This window comes from Capricornis sumatraensis, chromosome 18 (assembly GCF_032405125.1).
Source record: "Capricornis sumatraensis isolate serow.1 chromosome 18, serow.2, whole genome shotgun sequence".
Classification (NCBI taxonomy): domain Eukaryota; kingdom Metazoa; phylum Chordata; class Mammalia; order Artiodactyla; family Bovidae; genus Capricornis; species Capricornis sumatraensis.
In genome coordinates, this window is record NC_091086.1 from 16850476 (window position 1) to 16875346 (window position 24871).

At 36.6% G+C, this 24871-nt stretch overlaps 1 protein-coding gene across 1 annotated transcript in view; it reads right to left on the minus strand.

Annotated features, from left to right (window-relative positions):
• BDP1 (BDP1 general transcription factor IIIB subunit) overlaps positions 1-24871 on the minus strand; it is a 79006-nt gene that overhangs the window by 12093 nt on the left and 42042 nt on the right. Inside the window, 17 exon segments of the mRNA XM_068990487.1 lie at positions 2082-2286; positions 2996-3167; positions 3549-3612; positions 5628-5808; positions 6015-6165; positions 8452-8609; positions 9093-9318; positions 10469-10471; positions 11316-11411; positions 11875-11917; positions 16142-16264; positions 16889-17273; positions 18082-18269; positions 18528-18729; positions 21738-21874; positions 22811-23018; positions 23946-24124. Of these exon segments, the coding sequence (XP_068846588.1) occupies positions 2082-2286; positions 2996-3167; positions 3549-3612; positions 5628-5808; positions 6015-6165; positions 8452-8609; positions 9093-9318; positions 10469-10471; positions 11316-11411; positions 11875-11917; positions 16142-16264; positions 16889-17273; positions 18082-18269; positions 18528-18729; positions 21738-21874; positions 22811-23018; positions 23946-24124 (2721 nt within the window).

Sequence of the window (24871 nt, forward strand, 5' to 3'; positions counted from 1 at the left end):
AGATCAAACCAGTCAATCCCAAAGAAAATCAACTCTGAACATTCACTGGAAGGACTGATGCTGAAGCTGGAGCTCCAATACTCTGGCCACCTGATGTGAACAGCCAACTCATTGTAAAAGACACTGATGCTGGGAAAGACTGAAGGCAAAAGGAGAAGGGGATGACAGAGGATGAGATGGTTGGATGGCATCACCAACTCAATGGACACGAGTCTGAGCAAACTCTGGGAGATAGTGAGGGACAGGGAAGCCTGGCGTGCTGCAGTCCATGGGGTCACAAAGAGGAGGACATGACTTAGCAACTGGACAACAACTACCTTTTTAAATGTTTCAAGACTGTCACATTAAAAAGTTAAGCAAACAAGTCTCCAGAAGAAAATCACAAAAAGCAGAATTAAAAGACAACAACCTGAAGGAACTTCCCTGGTGGTCCAGAGGTTAAGAATCTGCCTTCCAGTGGCAAGGGCTGAGGATTCAATCCCTGGTCAAGGAACTAAGATCCCACAGGGACCCTCACGTGCAGGGCAACTCAGCCTGCACACCACAACTAGAGAAGCCCTACGCAAGCTGCAATTAGAAAAAGCCCCCTCACTGCAACGAAGACCCAGCAGAGCCAAGAAAAACAGACAGCAACCTAAGAAAAAAAAATTTGCAACTCATATCACAAATATTCAAAATAGACGGTTCCTCTAAATTTATAAGATAAAGATCAACAAACCAAGTTGAAAAAAAGGGTAAAGAATACAGTCATGTCACAGGAAAGGAAATAAAACTGGATCTTAAGCATACGAAGTGAAAGTCGCTTAGTTGTGTCCGACTCTTTGCGACCCCACGGACTATACAGTCCATGGATTTCTCCAGGCCAGAATACTGGAGTGGGTAACATTTCCCTGTTCCAGGGGATCTTCCCAACACAGGGATCAAACCCAGGTCTGCATTGCAGGCAAATTTTTTACCAGCTGAGCCACAAGGGAAGCCCTAAGTATATGAAAAATGTTCAACTTTATACATACTAAGAGAAATTAAAAATTATTCTGGAATACCATTTTTTAAACTATTAGATATAGAAGACTATACCACTTCTGTTGTCTGCTATAACCTAAGGACTACTGGTCTTTTTTTGAGAATATAGATTCTAATCTTTCCAGAGTGTAGTACCCTATGATGAGAACCAGAAACAAAAACAGAGAGGATGCTTAACGAACCTACAACACAGAGGCCAATAACTGAATCTGCACAGTACTGTCAGGCATCCCTGAGGTTTATGACTGAGGTCAAGAAGTCTGTGTATTTTGCAAGGAAACATTTCAAACAGAAGAGAGAGCAAAAGAAATGCCCTGGAACACGAAGAAATATGGTGTACTCAAGAAACTAAAAAATGGCCACAGTAAGGCAGAGCCCAGCACAAGATGAGATTAGACACAGAAAACAACCACATGAACAAACAGGGCCTTAGAGGTTCTGGTTTTATTCCTAAGAGCAATGGGAAGCTTTAAGCATGATGATAATGGTAGTGATGATATTCCCAGCTGGCGCTAGTAGTAAAGAATCTGCCTGCCAATTCAGGAATTCAAGAGTCGTGGGTTTGATCCCCGGGACGGGAAGATATCCTTGAGAAGGAAATGGAAACCCACTACAGTATTCTTGCCTAGAAAATCCCATGGACAGAGGACCCTGGCGGACTATATAGTCCAAGGGGTTGCAGAGAGTCGGACATGACTGAGCACGCGTGCGCACACACGCAATGATATCATTATTACCATCTTACACAATAGGGAACTCATTCAGTATCATTCCTAAGATCCCACAGCTTTTAACTGGTACAGCCAAAACCCACATCCGTATGATGCTCTCAGTCTTATCTTTAGCCAATGACAATGAACTGGGAATGGGTTTCCTGAGTAACATCCAACAATTTCCACCTAGAACTAGTAGAAAGTAAAACTCCAAAACCAGTTTTATCTGGATTATTTATGGTAGAAACTATTAGAACTATGTTTATACAAAGAGTCTAAAGGAAAAACAGAAACAGGCCCATTGATACAGCCATCTCACTTGTTTAATGATTCCCTCCATCTTACCTCAGAGGTATGTTTTTGACAATCATCTATTGAAGTGAGTGAAGTTTTTTTGGCAGGAGGGACATGGTCACTTTCATCAACGCTACAATGATATCTCTTCCTAGATACAAGATTCAAATTAGCAGCAGACTTTTCTGAATCATCTCTTTCAGAATTAGATAAACACATGTCATCTTGACCAACTGAAGTTACTGGAAAACTGATACTGCATAGAAAATACACATACAGTAAATTAATTACTTAATGATGTTAAAGGCTGAGCTACTCTCAAAGAAACTTCTAAATAACTAATATATACATGGCCACAGTCACAAAAATGTTAGTTTTCAGCTCCATTCATACTTAAGAGCTCACAACTTAAATTCCATAATACTGAATTAAATCTGAGGCATAAAAATGTTTTGTCATTAAAGTTTAATTTTAGTCTAAAATATTTCTTCCTAATAGGAAAGCCTTCAATTTCAGATGTTACTTGATACACAATTAAGCATCTTAACCAATGACTATTAAAATACAACTTAAGAATTTTACAGCAAAGAAAATGAGTATCACAAATATTTTAAAGTGCATCCTCTTTGTACTATTTTTGTAAATTTCTGTGAATGTATATTTATTTCAGAATTAAAATGCATACAATGTAGCCACATCTTCAACAAATGATATTTTATGATCCACATTGCTAATTTTTTTAGCTTTCAAAATACTTAAAATACCAACAAAGTAGTATTATACGTTTAAATGGCAACTTTATCAGCTATAAAATTAGTAATTTTTCTCTAACTTATCACATAATTATTAAATGAGATCTCCATCACAATTACAAATAAGGTTGGTGAATGGCTTGTTCAATCAATTTTATTCAATTCATAAAGCACCCCTTCCTCCTAGCAAAAACAGGTCAGATGATTCATTACCTCGTGTCTTCTCTTTCTTTTGTATTCACTGATTTGACCAATATGGGCGCCGGCAGTAAAGGATTTGGCATTAACTGCATAGTGCTATCAGCATATCCTTCTGGGATTTCCACCAGAGTTAAGATGAAAGTTTGTTCATCCTCACCATCCTGATGTACATTAACTAGATTGACTATCAAAGTTTAAAAGTTAGAAATGAAAAGCTGAACTGTGAAATGACAGAAAATCACTAATTTATTTCATTTCTAAAAAGTCTCATGACAGTTTATCCCAAAGAATAAAAAAACTAAATTATACCCCTCAAGAAATAAATAAAAAGTAATTTCATAAAGGATAAAGATGATTCTCTACTGAGAAGATTTACAATTCCTTTTTTATAAGATTTATAATTCTGAATAACAAAGTTTATATACAAAATATTTCAAGTGTCTTTTAAAAAAAAATTTAAGGCCGTCATAGACCAACGAAACTGCTTTTTTTTTTCTATAGTCAAATGGGGAGTAACTAAACATACTGTTAAGTTCTGTAATACCACTGAAGCAGATTATCATACCTGTTATGTCTTGAAGATCGTTTACATTCTCTTGCTGGACTTCTGGAATACTAGTTGGTATACACTGCCATAAAAAATTAAAAGAGTAAGGTTAACCAAATCCAAATTTTAAAAAGATTTCCTGACAATGTGAACAGTTATTGTTTCAAAACTCAACAACTTAGCTAACCTAAGCAGAGAATTTTTCAGGTGTTTTGAAACTTTCAGATGTACCAATAAAATGTTGATTCATTTAAATAAATATACATATATACACAAAGGAATTATTAATAAATTGCTAAGGATGTGTAGAATATGAAATGATTTTTGAAGTGATAGAAAAGGAAGACACAAACCCCTCAACCTTCTCTCTATCCCCACCTCAGCAGCCACCACACCATTAGGAGGTGACATGTATATGGAAGCAAACTGGTCTCTTTGCCTCCAGCATGGCTCCATCCAATCTGTTTTCCACAAAATTGTAAACACTGTTTTCTCTAAAATACAGTTACAATTATAATTCTCCACTGCTTAAGATCTTTTTTTTTTTAATTTTTACTTTATTTTACTTTACAATACTGTATTGGTTTTGCCATACATCAACATGAATCCACCACAGGTGTACATGTGTTCCCAATCCTGAACCCCCCTCCCACCTCCCTCCCCATATGCTTAAGATCTTAAAACTTTCATTTTGCAACCAACAATGTCAGTTAATTGATTCAGGCAAGAATCATTAATGCAAACTAAATTACTAAATGGAAAAGGTGCTATTATAACAGAAAAATCTGGTGGGTACCATTCTACCCCAGAGATCAATTAGTATCACCAATAATGGGATAAACTGACATTATGTGTCCCCTGATATGATCAGTTCAGTTCAGTCATTCAGTCGTGTCCGACTCTTAGAAACCCCACGGACTGTAACACAAAAGAGTGAAAGATCACCTATATAGTAACTCTTGCCAAAAGACACATAATTTGAGTCTATAATGAGAAAGCAATAAAAGAAATCCAGACTGCAAACTAGCTTGGACTCTTCTAAAAGGTCAAGTACACAAAAGAGGAAAAAGAGCAGGAGGACAACTCTAGATTATAAGAATAAGAAGAAATGACAGCTAAATGCAACATAAAAGGCTTGACCGGAACTATGTGTGATAACAGTACTATCATTTCTCTGTAAGGAAACGTCCCTGGTCCCATAGAAACTGTGGAGTATTTAGGGGTGAAGGCTCATGTCTACAGCTTACTTTCAAATGGTTTAGTGTTTTTTTAAGTATCTACCAAGACGGACAGCAACACACAGAGAAAGTGATGTTTACAGCCAGGAATGCATGCAAGTAAGGCAAAATATTAACAGATTTCTATGTCAGATTCTGGCAACTGTTCTCTAAACTAGAAATTATTTCCAAATAAAAAGTAAAAATTAAAAAAATTGGGCAGTAGGGGAAAATTCAGTAACTTTGGATATAACCCAAACTCCTCAGCAAGCCATAAAAACTCCTTTTATGCTATGGCCCCAGGCTGCCTAACTTCATCTCTAAGCACTTTTTTCACTTATATCCCACTCAGAACTATTTATACAGTCCCGGAGCATGTCATGCTGTGTCACACTTGTTCTTCGTCCATGTTCCTCTCCCTTCACCTGCCTAATTCATACTTTTCTTCCAGATCAAGGATTTGCTCAGGGCTGGATGCACATTAGAATAACTACAGGAACTTGAAGCAAGAGTTCTCTCTGCACAAAACACTTCCTTTTTTAAAACTTGTACAGAAAGCTAGCCATTGGTTATTTTATCTCTATGTTCCAGAGACTAAAAACACACTCAGTAAAAATTCTACCACAAACATTCTCACAAAAGCAAAATTATAGGGAAAGAAGAAAAGATTAGTCGCTGTCAGAAGCTGGGGGTGGAGAGGAGGAGTGACTAAAAAAGGACACTGGAAAATTTTGAAAGTGATGGAATTGTTTATGTATCAGTTATATAATGTATACATGTTTATCAAAATTTGTTAAATTATACACCAAAAAGGGTGAAGTTTGCTGTGTGTAAATGAGAACTAGCTAGCCACTCCCTGCTATATTTTACATCCTTTTACCTCTGGCACATTTAGTGTGAGCACAGGATCTCCGTTAAAGTCCTTTCCCAGAGGCTCTTCAACAGAACTCTCACCAAGACCCATGTCCAGACCGCCTGTGTGGGGCCCTGACTCAGAAGAGACAGCGGGAGCAACTGATGATATCGGAACTTCTTCAGATCTCCCTTCTTGATCTTCACCTCTGAAAGACACGTTAGTATATATCTGAAATCAAGGAGACGGCCACAGAATAATATTTAAAGCTGGTATGTCAAGGTTCACCTCATTTAATGGTTTCCCAACTTTTAAGACATATTAATTGCAATAGAACAAATTTTTACAGCTACGCTTATGGTCAAAGGTGACCCAGAATATGAAGCAAATCCCAGAACATCTTTCCTCTCTTACCTTTCAGTTAGGTGAGCTTCTTGTGAAATACTGGTCTCTTCAACACCATGTGCAGATGCCACTTTGCTCTGCTCTGTACTCTCTGTTGCTGTAACCAACCCTAGGTTTTTATCTTCTAATTCTGTTTCTTGAGAAGCATTTTTCTCAGTTTCTTAAATAAAAAACACATTTAAAACACACACTTTACAAAATAGTAAAGTTAAAATCTCCACATTAGAAATATATTCTTTTTTCAAAGATTACTATACAGAGGATCTTTCAAACTTCTCTTAATCCAAAAGCAAGTTTTTTCACATGGCAGAAAGGTGGTCTGGGCCAGTTACACTTTTTATCATAAATGAGATAATTAATGAATCTGCATTGCACCTATTTCACTCCTGGCAGCCACAACCATTATTAGTTCAGTTCAGTCGCTCAGTCATGTCCCACTCTTTGAGACCCCATGGACTGCAGCACGCCAGGCTTCCCTGTCCCTCACCAACAACTATATTTCTACTTTATTATAACAGCAGTATAACAAAAAACACACATACAAAGAGGTTTAGAGTGGGTACTCATGAAGTCTGGCTGTCCACCCTAGGGGAAGTGTTGGGGAGGGAGCTGATCTGTAAAGAATAACGTCACAAACAGGAAGACAATGACGTCTATATAAAGAGGTAACTGGACCCTGCACACCGAGACATCTTCTGGGTACTGCTCAAGCCAAAGAAATGAATTTACTAACTGAATCACAGGCACTGCTGGCTCAAAGGAAATATCAGAAACCAGGAACCCCAGAACAGGGGAAAAATGATGCTAAATATTCAGATCCTCTACATACGGAGAAGACTGAATACAATCTAGACAGCCTACCACTACTTTTCCTGCTCCCACTAGTACCCTAAGAGGTTGCCACCTTGGCAGGAAGGGCAGATGGAAAAGGAAGTGGGACTAGGGTTCAACATGTAAGTCACAATATAGTGAGGCCATTGAAAAACCTGAATAAATGAAATTGAAAAAATGGAACAAGAGCACTATGCAATCATATGGAAAGATTTTTTTCACTATTTAAAATTTAAATAATTAAAAATTAAAATTTGAATAATTTTTTTTCAATCTTTAAAAATGGAATGCACTAACATAAAGAACTCAATAATGAAAAACAACTCAATTCTAAAATAAGCATGGATCTTGGGAGACGTTTCTCTAAAGAAGATATGCAAACAAGCACATAAAAAGATACTCAACATCACTAGTCAAAAAGGGAAATAAAATGCAAATCAAAACCACCAAGATAGGACTTCACATCCACTAAGATAGCTATACTCAAAGAGACAAATACTAACAAAAGTTTGGGTGGATGCAAAGAAATCGATACCCTCACTGAATGCTGGCAGAAATATAAAATGGTGTAGCTGTATTTAAAACAGTTTGGCTGTATCTCAAAAGATTAAACATAGAATTACCACATGACCCAACAATTCCATTTGTAGGCATAAACCCAAGAGAAATAAAAACACAAATCTACACAAAAACATAAATGAATGTTTTAGCAGCATTATTTATAAAATCCAAAAGGTGAATATACTAACCACTGAACTGTACTTTTTTTTTTGGCCGGGGGCGGGACGGGGGGGGGGGGTGGGGGGTGGGGCGGGGGTTGGGGCGGGGGGGGTGGGGCGGGGGGTGGGGATTGTACACGCAGTGCAGCTTGTGGGATTTTAATTCCCTAACCAGGGATTGAACCCATGCCCCTGCAGTGGAAGCATGCAGTCCTAACCCCTGGACTGCCAGGGGATTCCCAAATTGTACACTTTAAATGGTGAATTCTATGGTATGTGGGTTATCTCAACAAAACCGCCACCTTCAAGAAATGCTGGACAGTAGATATGCATATATTTTTGTTCTTGCTGAAAGGAATATACATGTGTGTACATATATGTGTGTGTGTGTGTGTGTATATACATATACCCTTATTTAGATGCTCATGTGGATGAAACATTCCTAGAAGTCTATAGTAAAAACCGATACTGGAAATGGGATTAGGGGACTGGGAACCAAGAAAGGAGGGAGTTTTTTAAATTTTTCCCTTTTGGGTACTGTCCTGTTTTCTGCCACATGCATGTATGCCTAAGAGATGTATGCTTGAGTACTGACATATAAACAAGACGGAGAGAAATATATATATATATATATATATATACACACATATATATATATATATATATATACACACACACAAAGAGAAAGTTTGGTCAAGTAAATATAGTGAAAGGATAATAATTACTGAAACTAGTTGGTGGATTTATAGGTATTTTATAGCTCATTCTACTTTCTGTATGTTTTAACTTTTTAACAGTTAAAATAATTGCAACAACTGAATATCCCATTTGAAATGACAATAAAATTTCTTGTGACAAAGTAATTTTGTAACTTTTAAGGGAACAGTAAAGTTTACCTCTTTGAATTTCCACTTCTCCTTTAGTTACAAACAAACTAGGAACTTTCTGATGAGCACCAAATCTCTTGGTCCCTAAAATCTTCTTAAGATTTGGCTTGGGCTTGGCAAATCTACTTCTTTTTCTCACATTATTGGTCACTTCAGAAGTTGTAGTCCTAGAAACAGGTGAGAAGAGAAACTGATCAACTGTGGAAAAAGTCTCTCTCTCACCTTGATTCCCTCTATCCAGCACTGGTACAGTTAAATGCCACCTTCTCAGGAGCTACATCATCTAGGGTATTTATTTCTTAATGCTAAAATGATTACATGGTAGAAATATCTAAAAGCTTTGAGAAAAGAAGAGAATCTGGACCAGGTCTGTAAAACGGGGACGATATTTACATAGCACTCTTTCTTTAAAGCTTGAAACATGCACTGTGGTTAATTTTAATATGTAAACCATTAAACTAAAATCAAAATCAGCTAATCCTTACTTTTAAAGGGTAAAAAACTAGGACTGCCCACTTTACATTTAATTAATTATTACTCAAAGGTATTAGCCAAGTTGATGGTTGGTTTATATATAGTTATCAATTGAACACTGTAATTTATTTTATAAAGCTCAAAAAACAGTAATAGTTTAATAAAGCAAAATAAACCTGGATGATGTAGTGTTTTCCTTTACTTCTGTCAAACCAATTTCTTCTTCAGTATTCTGTTTATCCATATCCAATACAATCTTGTTTTGTTCTACTGATGGAGATGTATTATGGCCAGTTGAAGGTGGTTCTTGACATTCATGAACAATTTTGAGATTTACATTATCTGGGCTAAAACGAATATGGCTTTGATCGACTGAATGAGCATCAGGAAGTATACATATTCCTATTACAGAAAAAAACAGAAAATTAAAATTGACACAAATAGATGTCCAAATAAATCCTTCAACATGCAGCAACTGCCAAATTCTTCCTTTTTATTCAATTTTTTTTTTTTTGCGGGGGAGTGCGGCCACCACCACACTGCACAACGTGTTGGATCTTAGTTCCCTAACCAGGGACTAAATCCGCATCCCCTGCAGTGGAGGCACAGTTTTAATCACTGGACCACCAAGGAAGTCCCTAATGTTTTTTTTCTTGAGTAAACAATGTGTTAAAGATTTATTAAATTCATTAAGGAAAGGACTGAAGGAATGATAAAACAGGTAAAACACACTTGAGAAACTAAATATCTATATTATTTTCAAAATATGCTCTTTCTGGTTCTAAAGTTTAAATTTATGACCTCATATCTCATGCTAGCAATTTGACATGTTCTAAGTTTAATAATTCTTATAGACTGAAACTTTGTTATTATAAATAAATCTTTTTGTTACTTTCAGTAACTATATAACCTCAGATGAATTTCAAGACAGGATTATCTTCATTTATGATTTTTTAAAACCAGTATTTTATGTGCTAGACATTTGTGACAGGTTGCAATGCAATACTTTCCCATTGAAAAAGGGGTCCTACAGGGAACACAAATCAAGAGACTTCCCTGATAATTATACAGTTATGGGCCTAGAAGGCTGACACTTCAATGGCAGGTTACCTGTCAGCAGTTAAAATAATTAACAGCAGCATGCTGCTGCTAAGTTGCTTCAGTCGTGTCTGACTCTGTGCGACCCCATAGATGGCAGCCCACCAGGCTCCCCCATCCCTGGGATTCTCCAGGCAAGAACACTGAAGTGGGTTGCCATTTCCTTCTCCAATGCATGAAAGTGAAAAGTGAAAGTCAAGTCGCTCAGTCGTGTCAGACTCTCAGCAACCCCATGGACTGCAGCCCACCAGGCTCCTCCGTCCATGGGATTTTCCAGGCAAGAGTACTGGAGTGGGGTGCCATTGCCTTCTCTGAACAGCAGCATAATTAACATAATTATCCATTTAATATACTTAAAGTAGAAGGTAGGCTTCCCAGAGGGCACACGGGAAAAGAATCCACCTGTCATTCCAAGAGACGCAGGTTAGATTCCTGGAAAGTAGGAAATGGCTACCTACTCCAGTATTCTTCCCTGGAAAATTCCATGGACAGACGGAGCCTAGTGGGCTACAGTCCACGGGGTCGCAAAGAGTTGCACATGACTGCACGCGCTCACACGCACGCACGCACACGTGCGCACACACACGCGCGCGCACACACACGCGCGCACACACACACACACACACACACGAAGGTACTTCGATAGTAAAGACCACAGGCTAAAATACAATGCTAAAAGTCTTGGCTGACACGTATTTAGACTAACACAATAGTCTAAATAATCTCAATGACTGCTACTATCCTTCACACTGTATTTGACTGTCATGTAATTGAGAAGTCTATCTAAAGCAGCAGCTCCTCTGCCAAAGAAACGTGCACAGAGTGATCAGTGATCAATGAACTTAGCTGACCAGTGATACTTATGATAAAGGTAGAGGACTCACAAATACCTATTTCCTTAGTAAACCCAGTGCACTATGTGAAAATAGAGGCCACTACATTTGGAGGGCCAAATAAGTAGGATGGATCAATATATGTGTGTGTGTGCTTGTGTGTGTTTAATCGCTCAGTTGTGTCTGACTCTTTGCGACTCCATGGACTGTAGCCTGCCAGGCTCCTCTGTCCATGGGGATTCTCCAGGCAAAAATACTGGAACGGACTGCCATGTCCTCCTCCAGGGGAGCTTCCCAACCCAGGGATCATATACATACATATTACCTTTTCTAGAAAAATAATAAAGTGACACTAACTTCAAATATATAAAGGCAGATAGTCACTTAATATTCAAATATGAGTATAATCTCTTAAACAATGGATCGTAAAGGTTTCTTCTTTTGTTAGGACTTCACTTTTATTCTTACCATCACTCTGTTCTGGGCTAATCTCTGACTGCAACACCAGATCTCCCATAGTCAGTAGGGTTATGGCAGCTTCAGTGCTCCCATCGTTGGTACTTTCTGAAAAACCAAACCAACATTAATAGAAGAATGAATCTGGAAAATTACGTTTGTTTGCTTAGAAAAGAATTTCAGTGTAGGTGTTTATCCTCTGTTAACAAGTTTCCATACCACTAACCCCTTACTAGGGTAGTGTTTCATTCAGTTTATATACTACAAGTAAAGAAAGTAACAACTGTTGACTTTAACCCACTGAAGTGCCTCCTTCCCATTAAATAACTCAATACCTTCAAAGGAAATATTCAAATCTGTGCATTATCACAGAAAATACATTCTTCTTTATTAAACAGTTAATCACTCTCTAAAGCAGCATTCCAAGAATCCAAGCTTCTCCTAGAGATAATACGTTCACCTGCTAAACCTCCTTCAACTTTTCAGCAAACTGACTCATTTACTATCACCACTGCTAAATCACTGTGCTTGTTGGGGTTAACCAAGAATTTTTAGCAGTTTCCTTATTAACAGTTACCTGTTTCAGCTTGGGAATGTTCACCTATGGTCATTTCCTAAAACAGCAAAAGAAAAGTATTAACAATATCTTATGTATTTTCCCAAATACATGTTCTGTATATCAAAAAGCACTACACTTACAGGTCTTTCAGTGCCTTTGGCTACAATGGAGTAGAAATTTATAATTATTTATAACATTTCACAAACAACAGAAATGTAGTTTAACAGTCAAATATTTTCAACTCTTGCTCCTTCTTTTACCTTTTCCTTATATGCAAATTTTAACTATAGTCATATGTAACAAGCATCTGCCTTTCTTATTCACTTTCATAATGCTTCAACTTCAGTCATACCTGCTACTAGTTTTGACCCAATGGAAACCAAGGTCTGAAGAATACCATGAATTCTTTACACTACTAGTTGGCTTCAAACTTAAAAAAGAATTAACAAATTAAGAATGTATAGGGGCTTCTCTGATGGCTCAGTGGTAAAGAATCAATCTGCCGACACAGGAGACTTGGATTCAATCCCTGATCCAGGAAGACCCCACAGGCTGTGAACAACTAAGCCCATGCTCTGTGCAACTACTGCGCCTGTGCTCCAGAGCCTGGGAACCACAGCTACTGAGCCTGCCTTCTGCAACCACGGAAGCCCATGTGTCCTGGAGCCCCTACTCTGCAACAAGGGAAGCCACCAAAATAAGGAGTCCGCGTACCGCAATGAGAGAGTAGCCCCGCTCCCCGCAGCTAGAGAAAGCCAGCGCAGCAACGAAGGCCCAGCACAGCCAAAGTACACCAAGTGATTATTTAAATAAACACATAATGTATTAAAAGTTCATTTTTAAAGAAAAAAAAGAGAAGTAGTTACAGGATCTATGCCCGGCATGACAACATGAGGAGCTCTGCTGGCCCTCTCCCCAGTGAAACTGGCAACATTTATTAAAGAGCCACCACTTAAAGCCTCTAGATCTTAAGGGCATAAGATGCGCATATGTTTGAAAAATTGTTGAAAATTCAGTAACAAAGGTGAAAGTCCGTGGTATTTGAACTAAGACTGTTCTCTCCCTCCCTTCAGCTCAGTAAGGCAGAAACTCTACCTCAGACTGCTGCAGCCAAGAAAACTGGGACCCTTCTCCCTGCAGGCCACAGCTGGAGGGCTTTCAGTTCCTGATATCACAAAAATTTGGTACCAGATTATCATAGATAATAGATTAGTATCTATTATGAATATGGACCGAAAAAAAATCCTCCATAAAATACTAGCAAATTGAATCCAACAACATAAAAAAATTATATGCCATGACTAAGAAGAATTTATCCCAGGGATGCAATTTTTTGGTTTAACATCCAAAATTCAAATCAATGAGTTACATCATATCAATACAATAAAAGACAACAATTACATGATCATCTCAAGAGGTGCAGAAAGAGCATATGACAAATTCCAACAGTCTTTCATGATAAAATACTCAACACAAAGTAGGAACAGAATGGAACTTTTCAATTTGGAAAAGGGTACCTATGAAAAATCCACAGCTAACATCAAACTTAATGGTGAAAGACTGGATTCTTTTCCCTTCCTATATTCAACAATGTACTGGAATTCTAGACATGGTAATTATAGCAAGAAAAAAAATAAGACATCCAGACTGCAATGTGTGAGAAAGTGAATTATATCTCCCAGAAAGACATGTTGAAGTCTTAACCCCCAGTACTGTGAATGTGACCTTATTTTGAAACAGGGTCTTCCTACATATAATCAAGTGAAGATGACGTTATAGTGGGTTAGGGTTAGCCCTAATCCAGTCAGACTGCTGTCCTCATAAGAAAAGCAGGCACACAAACAGGGAGAAGAACACCATGGGCAATGGAGGCAGGGCTGGATTGTGTTGCCACAAGCCAAGGAATGACGGCCATCACCAGCGGCACCTTGATTTTAGAATTCTAGCCTCTAGAACTATGACAGAATAAGCCACTCAGATCATAGTACTTTGTTACAGTAGCCCTACAAAAGTAATACAGAAAGGCAGAAGTAAAATTATCTCTATTCATATATGCCATGATCTTGTATATAGAAAATGCTAAGGACCCCACTAAAAAACTGTTAAGAATAAATGAGTTGGGCAAAGTTGCAGGATACAAGATCAATATACAAAAATCAAATGCAGTCCTATAAATTTGCAATAAACAAGCCAAAGTTGAAACTAAAGAAGACAATTCCATTCACGATAGCATGAAAAATAAAAATATACGTGCAAATGAAGGAAGCACAAAGCTCATACTCTGAAAACTACAAAACACTGTCAAAAGAAATCAAAGAAGAGCTAAGTAAATGGGAATATATTCCATGTCCATTGACTGAAAGACAACATTGTTATGAAGGCAATACCTATTCCTCCAACTGATCTACAAATTCAATGCAATCCCAATCAGAATCTCAACTGACAAGTTTATAGAAACTGATAAGTTGATTTTAAACTTCATATAGAATTCCAACAGACCCACAATAGACAAAACAATCCTAGAAACAGAAAAAAACTGTAAGTCATCCTATTTTAAATTCCCAAACTTATTACAGAGCAACAAAAAACAATACAGCCTCTCCAGCATTAAGGCAGACAAATAAATCCATGGAATAGAATTGAGAGTCCACATATCTGCAGCCAACTAATTTTTGACAAAAATAAAAAACTTCAATGGGAAAAGAACAGTTTTTTCAAAGAAATGATGCAACCATTAGACAGTCATATGCAAAAGAATGAACTGGGACTCTAATCTCACACCATATAAAAGTTAACTCAAAATGAGGAAACTCCCTGGCAATCCAGTGGTTAGTACTTGGTGCTTCTACTGCTTGGGACCCGCATTCAAGCTCTGGTCAAGGAACTAAGATCCTGCAAGCCACATGGCATAGCCAAAAAAAAAAACAACTCGAAATGGATTAAAGACTTAAATGTAAAACAGGAGCAAATCTTTAAGACCTTAGCTTTGGGAAAGGATTCTTAGATATGACAGTAAAAGCATGAGACAACAAAAACAGATAAATGGAACTCCAAGTACTCTAAAAAACTGTCAAGGATATAAAAAACAACCCACAGAATGAGATAAAACATTTGAGAACCATATATACAATTAGGAACTTATATCAAGAATATAAAAAAATTCTTACAGCTCAAAAAAAAAAGACAAATGGACCAAAATAAATTTTAAATAGGCCAAGACTCCAAACAGACATTTTCTCCAAAGAAGATATAAAAATGTCCAATAAATGCACATGAAAAGATGCTCAACATCATTCATCATTAGGGAATACAAATTAAAACCATAATGAGGTATCATTTCACACCTACTACTAGGACAGTTAGATCCAAAAAGTAAAATAAAAAAGTCAGGATGTGAAGAAACTGGAATTCTCATATATCACTGGTGGGAATATAAAGTGATGCAGTAACTTGGAAAACAGTCTTCTAGTTACCATATGATACAGCAATTATATTTCCATGAATGTACCCAAGAGAAACGAAAACATATGTCCATACAGAAACTTGGATGAGAATGGTCATAGCAGCATTATTTATAATAGCCAAAAAATGGAAACAATCTATATGTCCATGATCAGATGAATGAATAAAGACCATATGGTGTGTTTATGTCCAGAATGAGAATCTATAGAGATAAAAAGTAGGTCACTGGTCACCTAGATCTAGGGAAGGTTGGAAAGAAATGAGGAGCAACTATCAATGAGCACAAGACTTCTTTCTGAGGTGACAAAAACGTTCTAAAATTGACTGTGCTGATATCTAAAAACCAATGAAATGTATACTTTAAATGGATGAACTGAATGGTGCATGAACTGTATCTTAATAAAGCTGATTTTTTAAAAAGTTATAAGACTTCACTTATAAAAACAAGTTAAATACCAAGCAAGTGAGCAAGAGTGCGCCAAGCAAGTGAGCAAGAGTGCGCCAAGCAAAAGGCAACTAAGTATGTTTTAGATAATTGAAATTTAGTTTATATTTAATGCATCAGAATTTTAACATAAGTCTAAGAAGATATTAAGAGCTATTTCCATACACAAAAATCTATACTTTTCAAGTCAAATATAAAATCTATAAATTATTCACTAGTTTCTACCATTTACACTTTCAGCTCCTAGAAATAATAATGCCAATCATATAGCTTAGGAACTAACGATAAACCTACAGCTTTCAAAATAAACTGAGTCTTTTGAAAGTAAACAAAGAATTAGAGGTAAAACATAATAAAATGGATGCTTACAACTGATAATGCATTCAAATTTTCTTCTTGTCTCATTTCTTGAGGAATCACATCCACGTTTGATGAAAGTTGATGTTCAACAACAGTTATGCATCCTACATCTGTGACATTCGTGGGGATTACAAGCTGCCAACATGAAAAGTTTCATTATATCATTTTGGCATACCATCACAGGAAAACAAAATGAATCTAAAATAAAATATTAAACTGAAGCAATAATTCACATTCATACACAATTTAAAAACCTAAAATACAGTAATTCTTATTGATTGACATCATCTTGGCAAAAATGAAACATTTAAGGGTTTTGAAGGGTCTGTGATTCTGAGGAACAGAAAGCAAAACATCCAGGGCTAGTCTTCTTAGTGCCCAGCATTTTACTTTCCATGACCCCCAACTTGTCCCTACTTTCCCATAATTTCTCTCATCAGTCTGTCAACACTCACAAAATGCTTCCTAAAAACGAGAGGGCTATAGGTACAAGAATACATAGCTCAGTAAGACAAGCTGGTCCCTGCCTGCAAGTGAAATTAATTTGTCTTAGTATTGTTATACTCACTACCTTGAGCTGGACCTGAGCTGCAGGGGCTGAGCAAACACAGGTGGTCACACAAGTCTATTTCTACTAATTTAGGCCCCAAACAAATTACACTAGTAAACCTCAGATTCTAATATCGCTAAGAGAAGAGATAATGATCCACCAAAAGCAAAAAACAAGATAAAGTTCCAAGGATTCCAAAGTCAAACTACCTCTTCCATAGTTTCCTCAATCTGAACAGGAACAGGTTCGGGAGATCTGAGGCCAATAGGTACAAACACTGGAGCTTTGTTTACTTCTTCAGGAGCAAGATGATAGCTTTCTTCTTCGTAGTCAGACTCAAAGTCTTCACCATCATCATCTTCTTCCTGGGAAGCTCGAAGAGTCACCAGCACAGACCTGGAAGCTCTGGGTTCCTTCTTAGAAGTCTTACTCCGACTTCGTTTTGAGCCACGCCCTTTGGGGATGCTCGGTTTAACCTTTCGACGTACTCTCCTTCTACTATGATCTATCTCACGCTCAGAGGCAGAAGAGAGCGCTCTTCTTCGATCCAGAGCAATTTTAGAGTTATCTGGTTCTTTTAACAATTGAGGGGAGCTGGATGTTTAATCAAAATAGCAACATAGTCATTACGTGCACAAGGATGATTATAATGAAATCTCAACTTTTAAAGTGAAATCTCAATTCAAGCCATTAATATAAAATGCTCACCACCCATTCTGTCAACACATGCTGTGAAGAGAATGAGAGGAATTTACAGTTACTAGTTTCTCACTCAAGAGTTAAATCTTATCTACCTACAAATTTTTCACAATAAGTTTTTAATTGTGAGCCATTTTCCCCCTTGTTGTTTAAGCGATGATGAAATACAAGACGAAATTATTAGAAGAAAAAAGGATAAAGAACATTGGGCCAATAAATATAAAATAAGAGATCAAAAAGTCATATGGTTTATCTTACTAGGTAAACAGATTAGGTTAAAAGAAAAAAAGAAGGAAATCCATCACAGCAACATTTATTTAGAACTCAGGCTCCCTTCCACTCTCCTTAAAAACTGTGGGAACAGGATACCCTTCATTTGTGTTTGTGACTCCACTCAAATTAGCATCCTAGTTATTTAGGAAATACACATTACTCTTTAGTCAGGTTTCTGCTCATGCCTAATATACTCAATACCCAGAAATTTTAAATGTAGGAAAGAAAAATTTTTCAGAGATTATTTTTAAAAAGTAAATTTGAGTAAATAAAAATCAAAAGTGGGAAAGAAACAGACCTGTCAATAAAGAACAACCCACACTTCTGTTAACAAATCTTTTTACTCTTATTAATAAGTTAGAGTAGGACATCCATAAGGAATATTATTTGTATTTACTATTCTGAAAGCACTTGGTAAATAAAACTTTACCTCGGTTTACTGATACACCGCTTTTCCACAACTGCACACATAGAATTATCCTCTCCAGTCTTCTCTCCAACACTCCCAGATGGTTCAACTTCTGATTGAGCATCTTTTTTTGCCAATTCAGTCTCCTCGGAACCTACAGAATCTTTTCTTGCTGAAACCTCCAGAGATGTCAGAAACTCAGGTTTTCCCTTAAATTTAAGAATAAACAGCTGATATTATCATGGAAACAATCTGTATGGTAATTTGGTTTGGTAGTTTGGCTTAAAGCGCTATGCTTACACACATATACACAACTGATTGGTTTCTAAACTATCAAAATATTAGGAGAGTCAATCAGCTTTCGTGAAAATAGTTAGAATACAAAAAGCAAAATTATTTTTTAAATGTTCTCTTTCATGATATTGATAAAATAGAGCCCACTAATAAAAAATTTTTTTCACACTTACTTTTGGAAGAAGCTGGCTGTCAGAACCTTCATGCTGCGACAAACTATCTTCTGGCTTCCTTGCCTTCCTCTGGTCTGCTCTGTCTTCTTCTATGTCTGATGCTTCTTTCTTACTTTGTGCTCTTCCCAAATTTGGCTTAGCCCTTTGGAACTGTCTTCCTATCATTTGTGGTGGACTAGGAACATACGTTTCATGTCCATGTCTAGAATGAAATACAAATCATGTTGAAGAACCAAAATCAGAATTCCTGTTGATGCAACTGCAGTTAAACAATTCTGGGTACAAACCAATTCTATGTTCAAAGGACATAAATAGGCTATAAAACTAAACATAAAAAACAAAACCTCATGTGCTAATATGAAAGAACATTAGAAGCTTTTATAACTTCCACTTAGCTTAAAGAATAGTTTCACATTAATATATTGATATTCAACCTTTTTTAACTTTCACTCATTGATTCTGGAGTGTGGTTTCATGCTACTTTAACTAATTTTCAGAGAAATAACTAGATACAAAACAAAAATGCCAGTTATTGAAGATGGACTTCATAATGACACTTTAAACAAATCCCTCAACTGGGCTCTGAAGCATGAACAAATACACACTGGTCCCAACAACCTTGATTCTTCTAGTTCAAAAGCAGATTTGAAAGCTAGAGTCTGTTCTCCCACCACATGCCTGTCAGCTCACAGAACAGAGTTTATTGACCGCCAATGTCATAAAAATCAAAATAAACCCATATGTATCTGCCAAGTCAGAGAAAGACAAGGTTTTAACATTCAATACAGTAGCCTCAGCTCCCAAGGCAACACAAACAGCTATCCTAAAGTTTCCTGTGAAATGTTTAATAACTGCCAATGATGTGAATTAAGAAGTTTAAAACTAATATAATCTGGATGAAGAAAAACTGGATATGTAAGTATCAACCATGAGTTCTCTTTAAGAGCTGCATTAAAGACTAATCTTAAGTAATATTTCTAATAAATTACCTAGAAGACAAAGTAGTTACATTTCTAAATGCTCCAATCCTGCTAAGTTCATCCAGCAGTGAAACACCAAGGAAGTTCATAAGACGTTCTAACAAGGTTATGATGCTAGCTAATACATTCCAGTGTCGGCATTACCAGTGTAGGTATTTGGGAAAACATGTTATATTTAAGTATAAGTAACTTACAATCAAATGTGATTCTACAAAGGTACTTAATTATTAAATATATATATAAGCTCAATCTGCTACTGGGGGTAAAAGAGGTAAAAACTGCTGGACATAAGAATATGCTAACTTTAAAACTAGATTGCATATATACTCTGAAGAAAGTATCAGGAATGGTAAAGCTCAAAGCTGGAAAGGAGGGTGGGGAACCTCCCTGGCGGTACAGTGGATCGGAACTCACTTGCCAATGCATAGGACTTGGGTTCAATCCCTGGTCTGGGAAGATTCCACAGGCTGGAAAGCACCTAAGCCCATGCACCACAGCTACTGAGGCCTGTGAGCCTAAAGCCTGTGCTCTGCAGCAAGAGAAGTCCCCACAGCGAGAAGCCAAAGCACCGCAATGAAGAGTGACCCCCGCTCGTCACAGCCAGAGAAAGCCTTCTTGGCAGCAACAAAGACCCAGTGCAGCCAAAACTAACTAAATAAACTAAAAGGGCGGGTGAGCAAGGGGTTTCCATACAGAAATTTGAAAGTTTGATCTCGCTCATTAAAAAGTATGAAGGCTGAGTGTAAAAAGGAATCTGCTAGTCTAAAAGTCATAAATTCTAAAAACATTAAGTTTAAAAACTAACTTGCCAATGTTACTTTGGGCAAGCCATTTAAGTCCTCTGGATCTATTATAAATTACAGTCAATCATAAATGAGGTATTAGGAAAGGCTGAACTCAAAGGTCACTAGTCTTTAAAGGCTCATTTAGAGTAAAAATCAAAATCCTGACAGTGGCCCCACATAACCTGTGCTTCTCTCACTCCACTCAGTCTTTACCTTTCATATCACTGCTCCTCTCCTCTTCCCGTTTCACACTGGCCCCCTTTGCTGGCCCTCAAACATGTCAGACATGATTCTGCCTGAAGTACTTCTCAACTGCTGTTCCCTCTTTCCCCACAGATCCCTTGACTTGCTCCTGCGCTTCATTTAGGGCTTTTCTCCAAGGGGACTCTTGCAATGAAGCATTCTCTTATCACTTGCTAATGAAAATGAAAGACTTAGTCTTAAAAGAAAAACAAATATAAAAAGGTTTTTCAAGATACACACACACACATAAAGGGAAACAAAAGAAATGACAGAAATTCATACTAAAACAGTAAATGCTTCATGTAAGAAGTCTGCCTTAGTGAAAGTAGACTGTATAAAGTTAAGCTAAATCAACAGCATAACTTGTTCAAACAGATGACATCATGCCCAAATCCTACTCTTACAGCTTCACAGAGAGTGAAAAAATGATACAACACCATCTCTTTTTCATTTCCCAAAAATCAAGTTAATTCCATATAATTAAAGCTAGAATGTTCAAAACTCAGTGTGCGAGTGCTAAAAACGTTCTGGAGGAAAACTAATAAACTCTAAGGACAGCAATATAGGGAGTATTTTACAGCACATAGGAAGTATAGGAAGTATTTTACAGTATTCCTATTTATGAATTTTATCAGTCGGTTGTAAATTTCTAAAGATGCAAAGAACTTAAGAACCTCTCCCATAAAAGTTTTCTTTAAAAATGAGGATGCTTGCCAAACTTCTCAGCTAAGTTATAAACTAAGAGAACACTAGTCCCACAATTCTTACAGTATCTGAAGAAGCAGATTCTTTAAATTTTTACTTATTTTTGGCTGTGCTGGGTCCTCACTGCTGCGCACGGGCCTTCTCTGGTTGCAGTGAGCAGGGCTGCTCTCTAGTTGCACTGCACAGGCTTCTCACTGTGGGGGCTTCTCTCGCTGGGGAGCACAGGCTCCACGGCACGTGGGCTTTAGAGCGCAGGCTTGGTATTTGCGGTGCACAGGCTTGGCTGCTGTGCAGCATGTGATCCAGAACCAGGGATCGAACCTGTGTCCCTGGACCACCAGGCAAGTGCCAAGAAGGAGATTTAAACTATTCTAATTTCATACTTATTTTTCTTTCATAAAACTTATGAAATGTGAAATTACATAAAACCAATTATTCAAATATCCAACCTTTATCTTTGAAAGGTTTTACGATTTTCTGATTAAAAGCAAACTCACCTCATCTTTTCATCTAAAACATCTACTTTGTTAATATGAACATTTTCTAAAAGAACGTGGCTCTGGTTTTCAGACATTCTGCCTTCTGACACTTCAGAGGATACAACTTCAACTTCAGTTGCAATTTGAGAATTTGGCTGAAATGACAAAACTATATTAGTTGTTTTGGGGTTATTTTTTTAGCAACAGAACATACTTCCTAAAATATTTCCATCATTAAGAAAGGTATTTAGGTTTTTAAAATGAAATCACAAACTTGTGTATGCAATGTTCATGTTTTGCTGCCCAAAACAAAACTGCCAATTCACAGAGAAATTTTCAATTATTGTAGTAATACATTCGTGTAATGCTTTAAAAGCTACAATAACCAATTATTGTGAGTCTCCTTCCCAAAGAGTTCAATACGTTTGGTTTTAATTGAGGGAGGGAGCAAATAAGGATTACAATCACTTTATTTCAAATGTAGATGTTCCTTGAGCAGAGAAAAAAAGAACAGAAAAACAAGATCTGTTGAAATGGGGCATTAAACTGCCTAAGATTTCTTTCTAATATCAAAAGTTCCATTAATAAGAAATTGATTAAATTGTCATTCAAATTAGTAGAATGTTACCCAGCAGTTAAAAATTATGTAACTTTCTATTTCATGACATGGAAAACCACTTGGTATAATAAGTGAAAAATAGTAAGTCACAAAATAATATGCATACAATGATTTTATTATATAAATCTATGTAAGTATGCACATATGCATGCATGGAAATATATTTAGTAAGATATATCAAAAGGTTTTCAGTGGTTGGCTCAGAGTGGTGAGACTTTGGGGTAATTATTGTATTATTTTGTATTGATTGAACATTTTTGTAATTAATAGGTTTGTTAGTGGGGGAAAGGGGGAATCTATTTTCATTAAAAAAAAAATCCACAATAGTAAATCTGAAACAAAAGTAAACACGTTATATATTAATTAACTAGAGTAAATATCAGGTGCTTACATTCTAAACCAAGTCTGAGCTACCATTTGATATTCTAATATGCATTAAAGAGCTTGATTTAATTACACAGCAATAACTCACCACAATCAGGAATTTCTCTCCAGTTTCATCTTTTTGTAGCGTCTTTTCTTCCTTAGTTGTTTCTTTGGTTTCACTTTTTTCTATTACTTGCCTCTGGCCCACCTTTCTTAAGTTTGGTCTGGGTCTCTGAAGTCGACCCCTTACTAGTGGAGCAGATTGGATAACCCTTTCCTTTATTCCTTGTTCAAAAGTGTTTATATTATGAGTCCTAGAAAAGCAGACAGGAGAAAAGAGAGAAAGCTTGATTGTAAAAAATGAAAATTACTGTAAAAATATAAAATTTGAACCTAATAAAACTATAAAAACATTTTGTATAGTAAAGGAAAATTAAATTACTTTCTGATTATATCTCATTTTATTAAAAAAAAAAGTTATTTCAATTCTCAAAAGGTAGTGAGGTTACCTACAATATCCAAATTCATAGTAATAGAAAGTACGATGGTGGCTGCCAGGGACTGGAGAAAGGGGCAATGGGAAGTTCCTCTTTACTGGGAATAGAGCTTCAGTTTGGGAAGAAAAATGTTCTGGAGATAAATGGTGGTGATGGTGTACAATACATTGATGATATACTTAATGCCCCTGGACAATACACTTAAAAATGGTTAGATAGTAAATTTTATATGTATCTTTATTGTTGTCTAGTCGCCAAGTCGTGTCTCTTCCCTGACGCCACGGGCTATAGCCCACCAGACTCCTCTTGTCCATGGGATTTTCCAGGCCAAGAATACTGGAGTGGGCTGCCCATTTCCTTCTCCAGGGGATCTTCCCAACCAAGGGATCAAAACCGCATCTCCTGCATTGGCAGGCAGATTCTTTACCACTGAGCCACTGGTGAAGCCCATATGTACCTTACTAAAATTTTTTAAGAGGTAGTGAATACATATCTTATACACACATATTTTTTAAGTTCATTGCTTTGCATAAGATTCTAAGCAGCTAACAGTGAATACAAGCAGGCAAGTGTTAAAACGTGTTGAAGTAAAACTGATTTTCTATTTTAGGCAGTCTGCCACATGAATAAAAAATAAACCAACTACTCTTGATACTCACTTTTAAACTACACTAACACATCTTAAAAAAACTGAATACTTGAAATGATTCTATTTTAGATTTTTTAAAAACTATCACTTTTTACCCCATAGAGACAACTAATTTCTTTTCCTGGGCTTGTGTAGACTGAGACTCCTCTTTAGATTCACAAGAACTCAAAGGTGAAAGGTCCTTTTCAGTCTGCACACATGGTAATATCACAGTCTCCTCTGGACCGTGATCTAATTTGTCTTTCTCTCTTGATGTCATTAGCGAAGTCACATCCTAGAAGGTAGATAAAAAAAATTTCATCGAGGGTTGGTAAAAGTATAGGGAAATAACTTTAATAAACGATTAGAAGAACAAATTGATACAGTCTTTGTAGACAATAGGGCAGTATCAATCAATAATTCCCAGCAATTCTACTTCTAGAAATGTATCTTATAAAAACATTCAAATAAGGACCTAATAAATTATAACAAGGATATTTACTGTAGCAATATAATAGCTCCCCAAAAAAGAAAAGCAAAAAAAAAACTGGAAATAAGACAAATCAGTAGGCAACTGAATAAATTATAATTTCTTTACAATGTAATAGTACAGTGACTTAAAAGAAGTTTAACTTGTATATACTGATCCAAAAAGATGTTCACAATATTGTACATGAAAAAAAATTATAAGATATGATGCTATTTTTAGAAAACAATGAAAATACCAACACATTCTATTATTTATAAAAATAAGTATCTATACAGAAAAGTTTAGGTAGATATATTTTAAATTGCTACTTGGGATTAACTTGGGAGGAAGAGATGGAACACTATAAAGGACTAACTTTTTAGATGTTTTTTTTTATTTGAAATTTTTATAATTAGGTAAAATAATCAACAAAAAGTGATTTAGAGGGTTGAGGAGGGGGTCATGCCATGTAGCTTATGGAATTTTAGTTCCTCAGAGACTGTACCTAGACCCTCAGCTGTGAGAGCACAGAATCCTAACCACTGGACTGCCAGGGAATTTCCATGATTTATC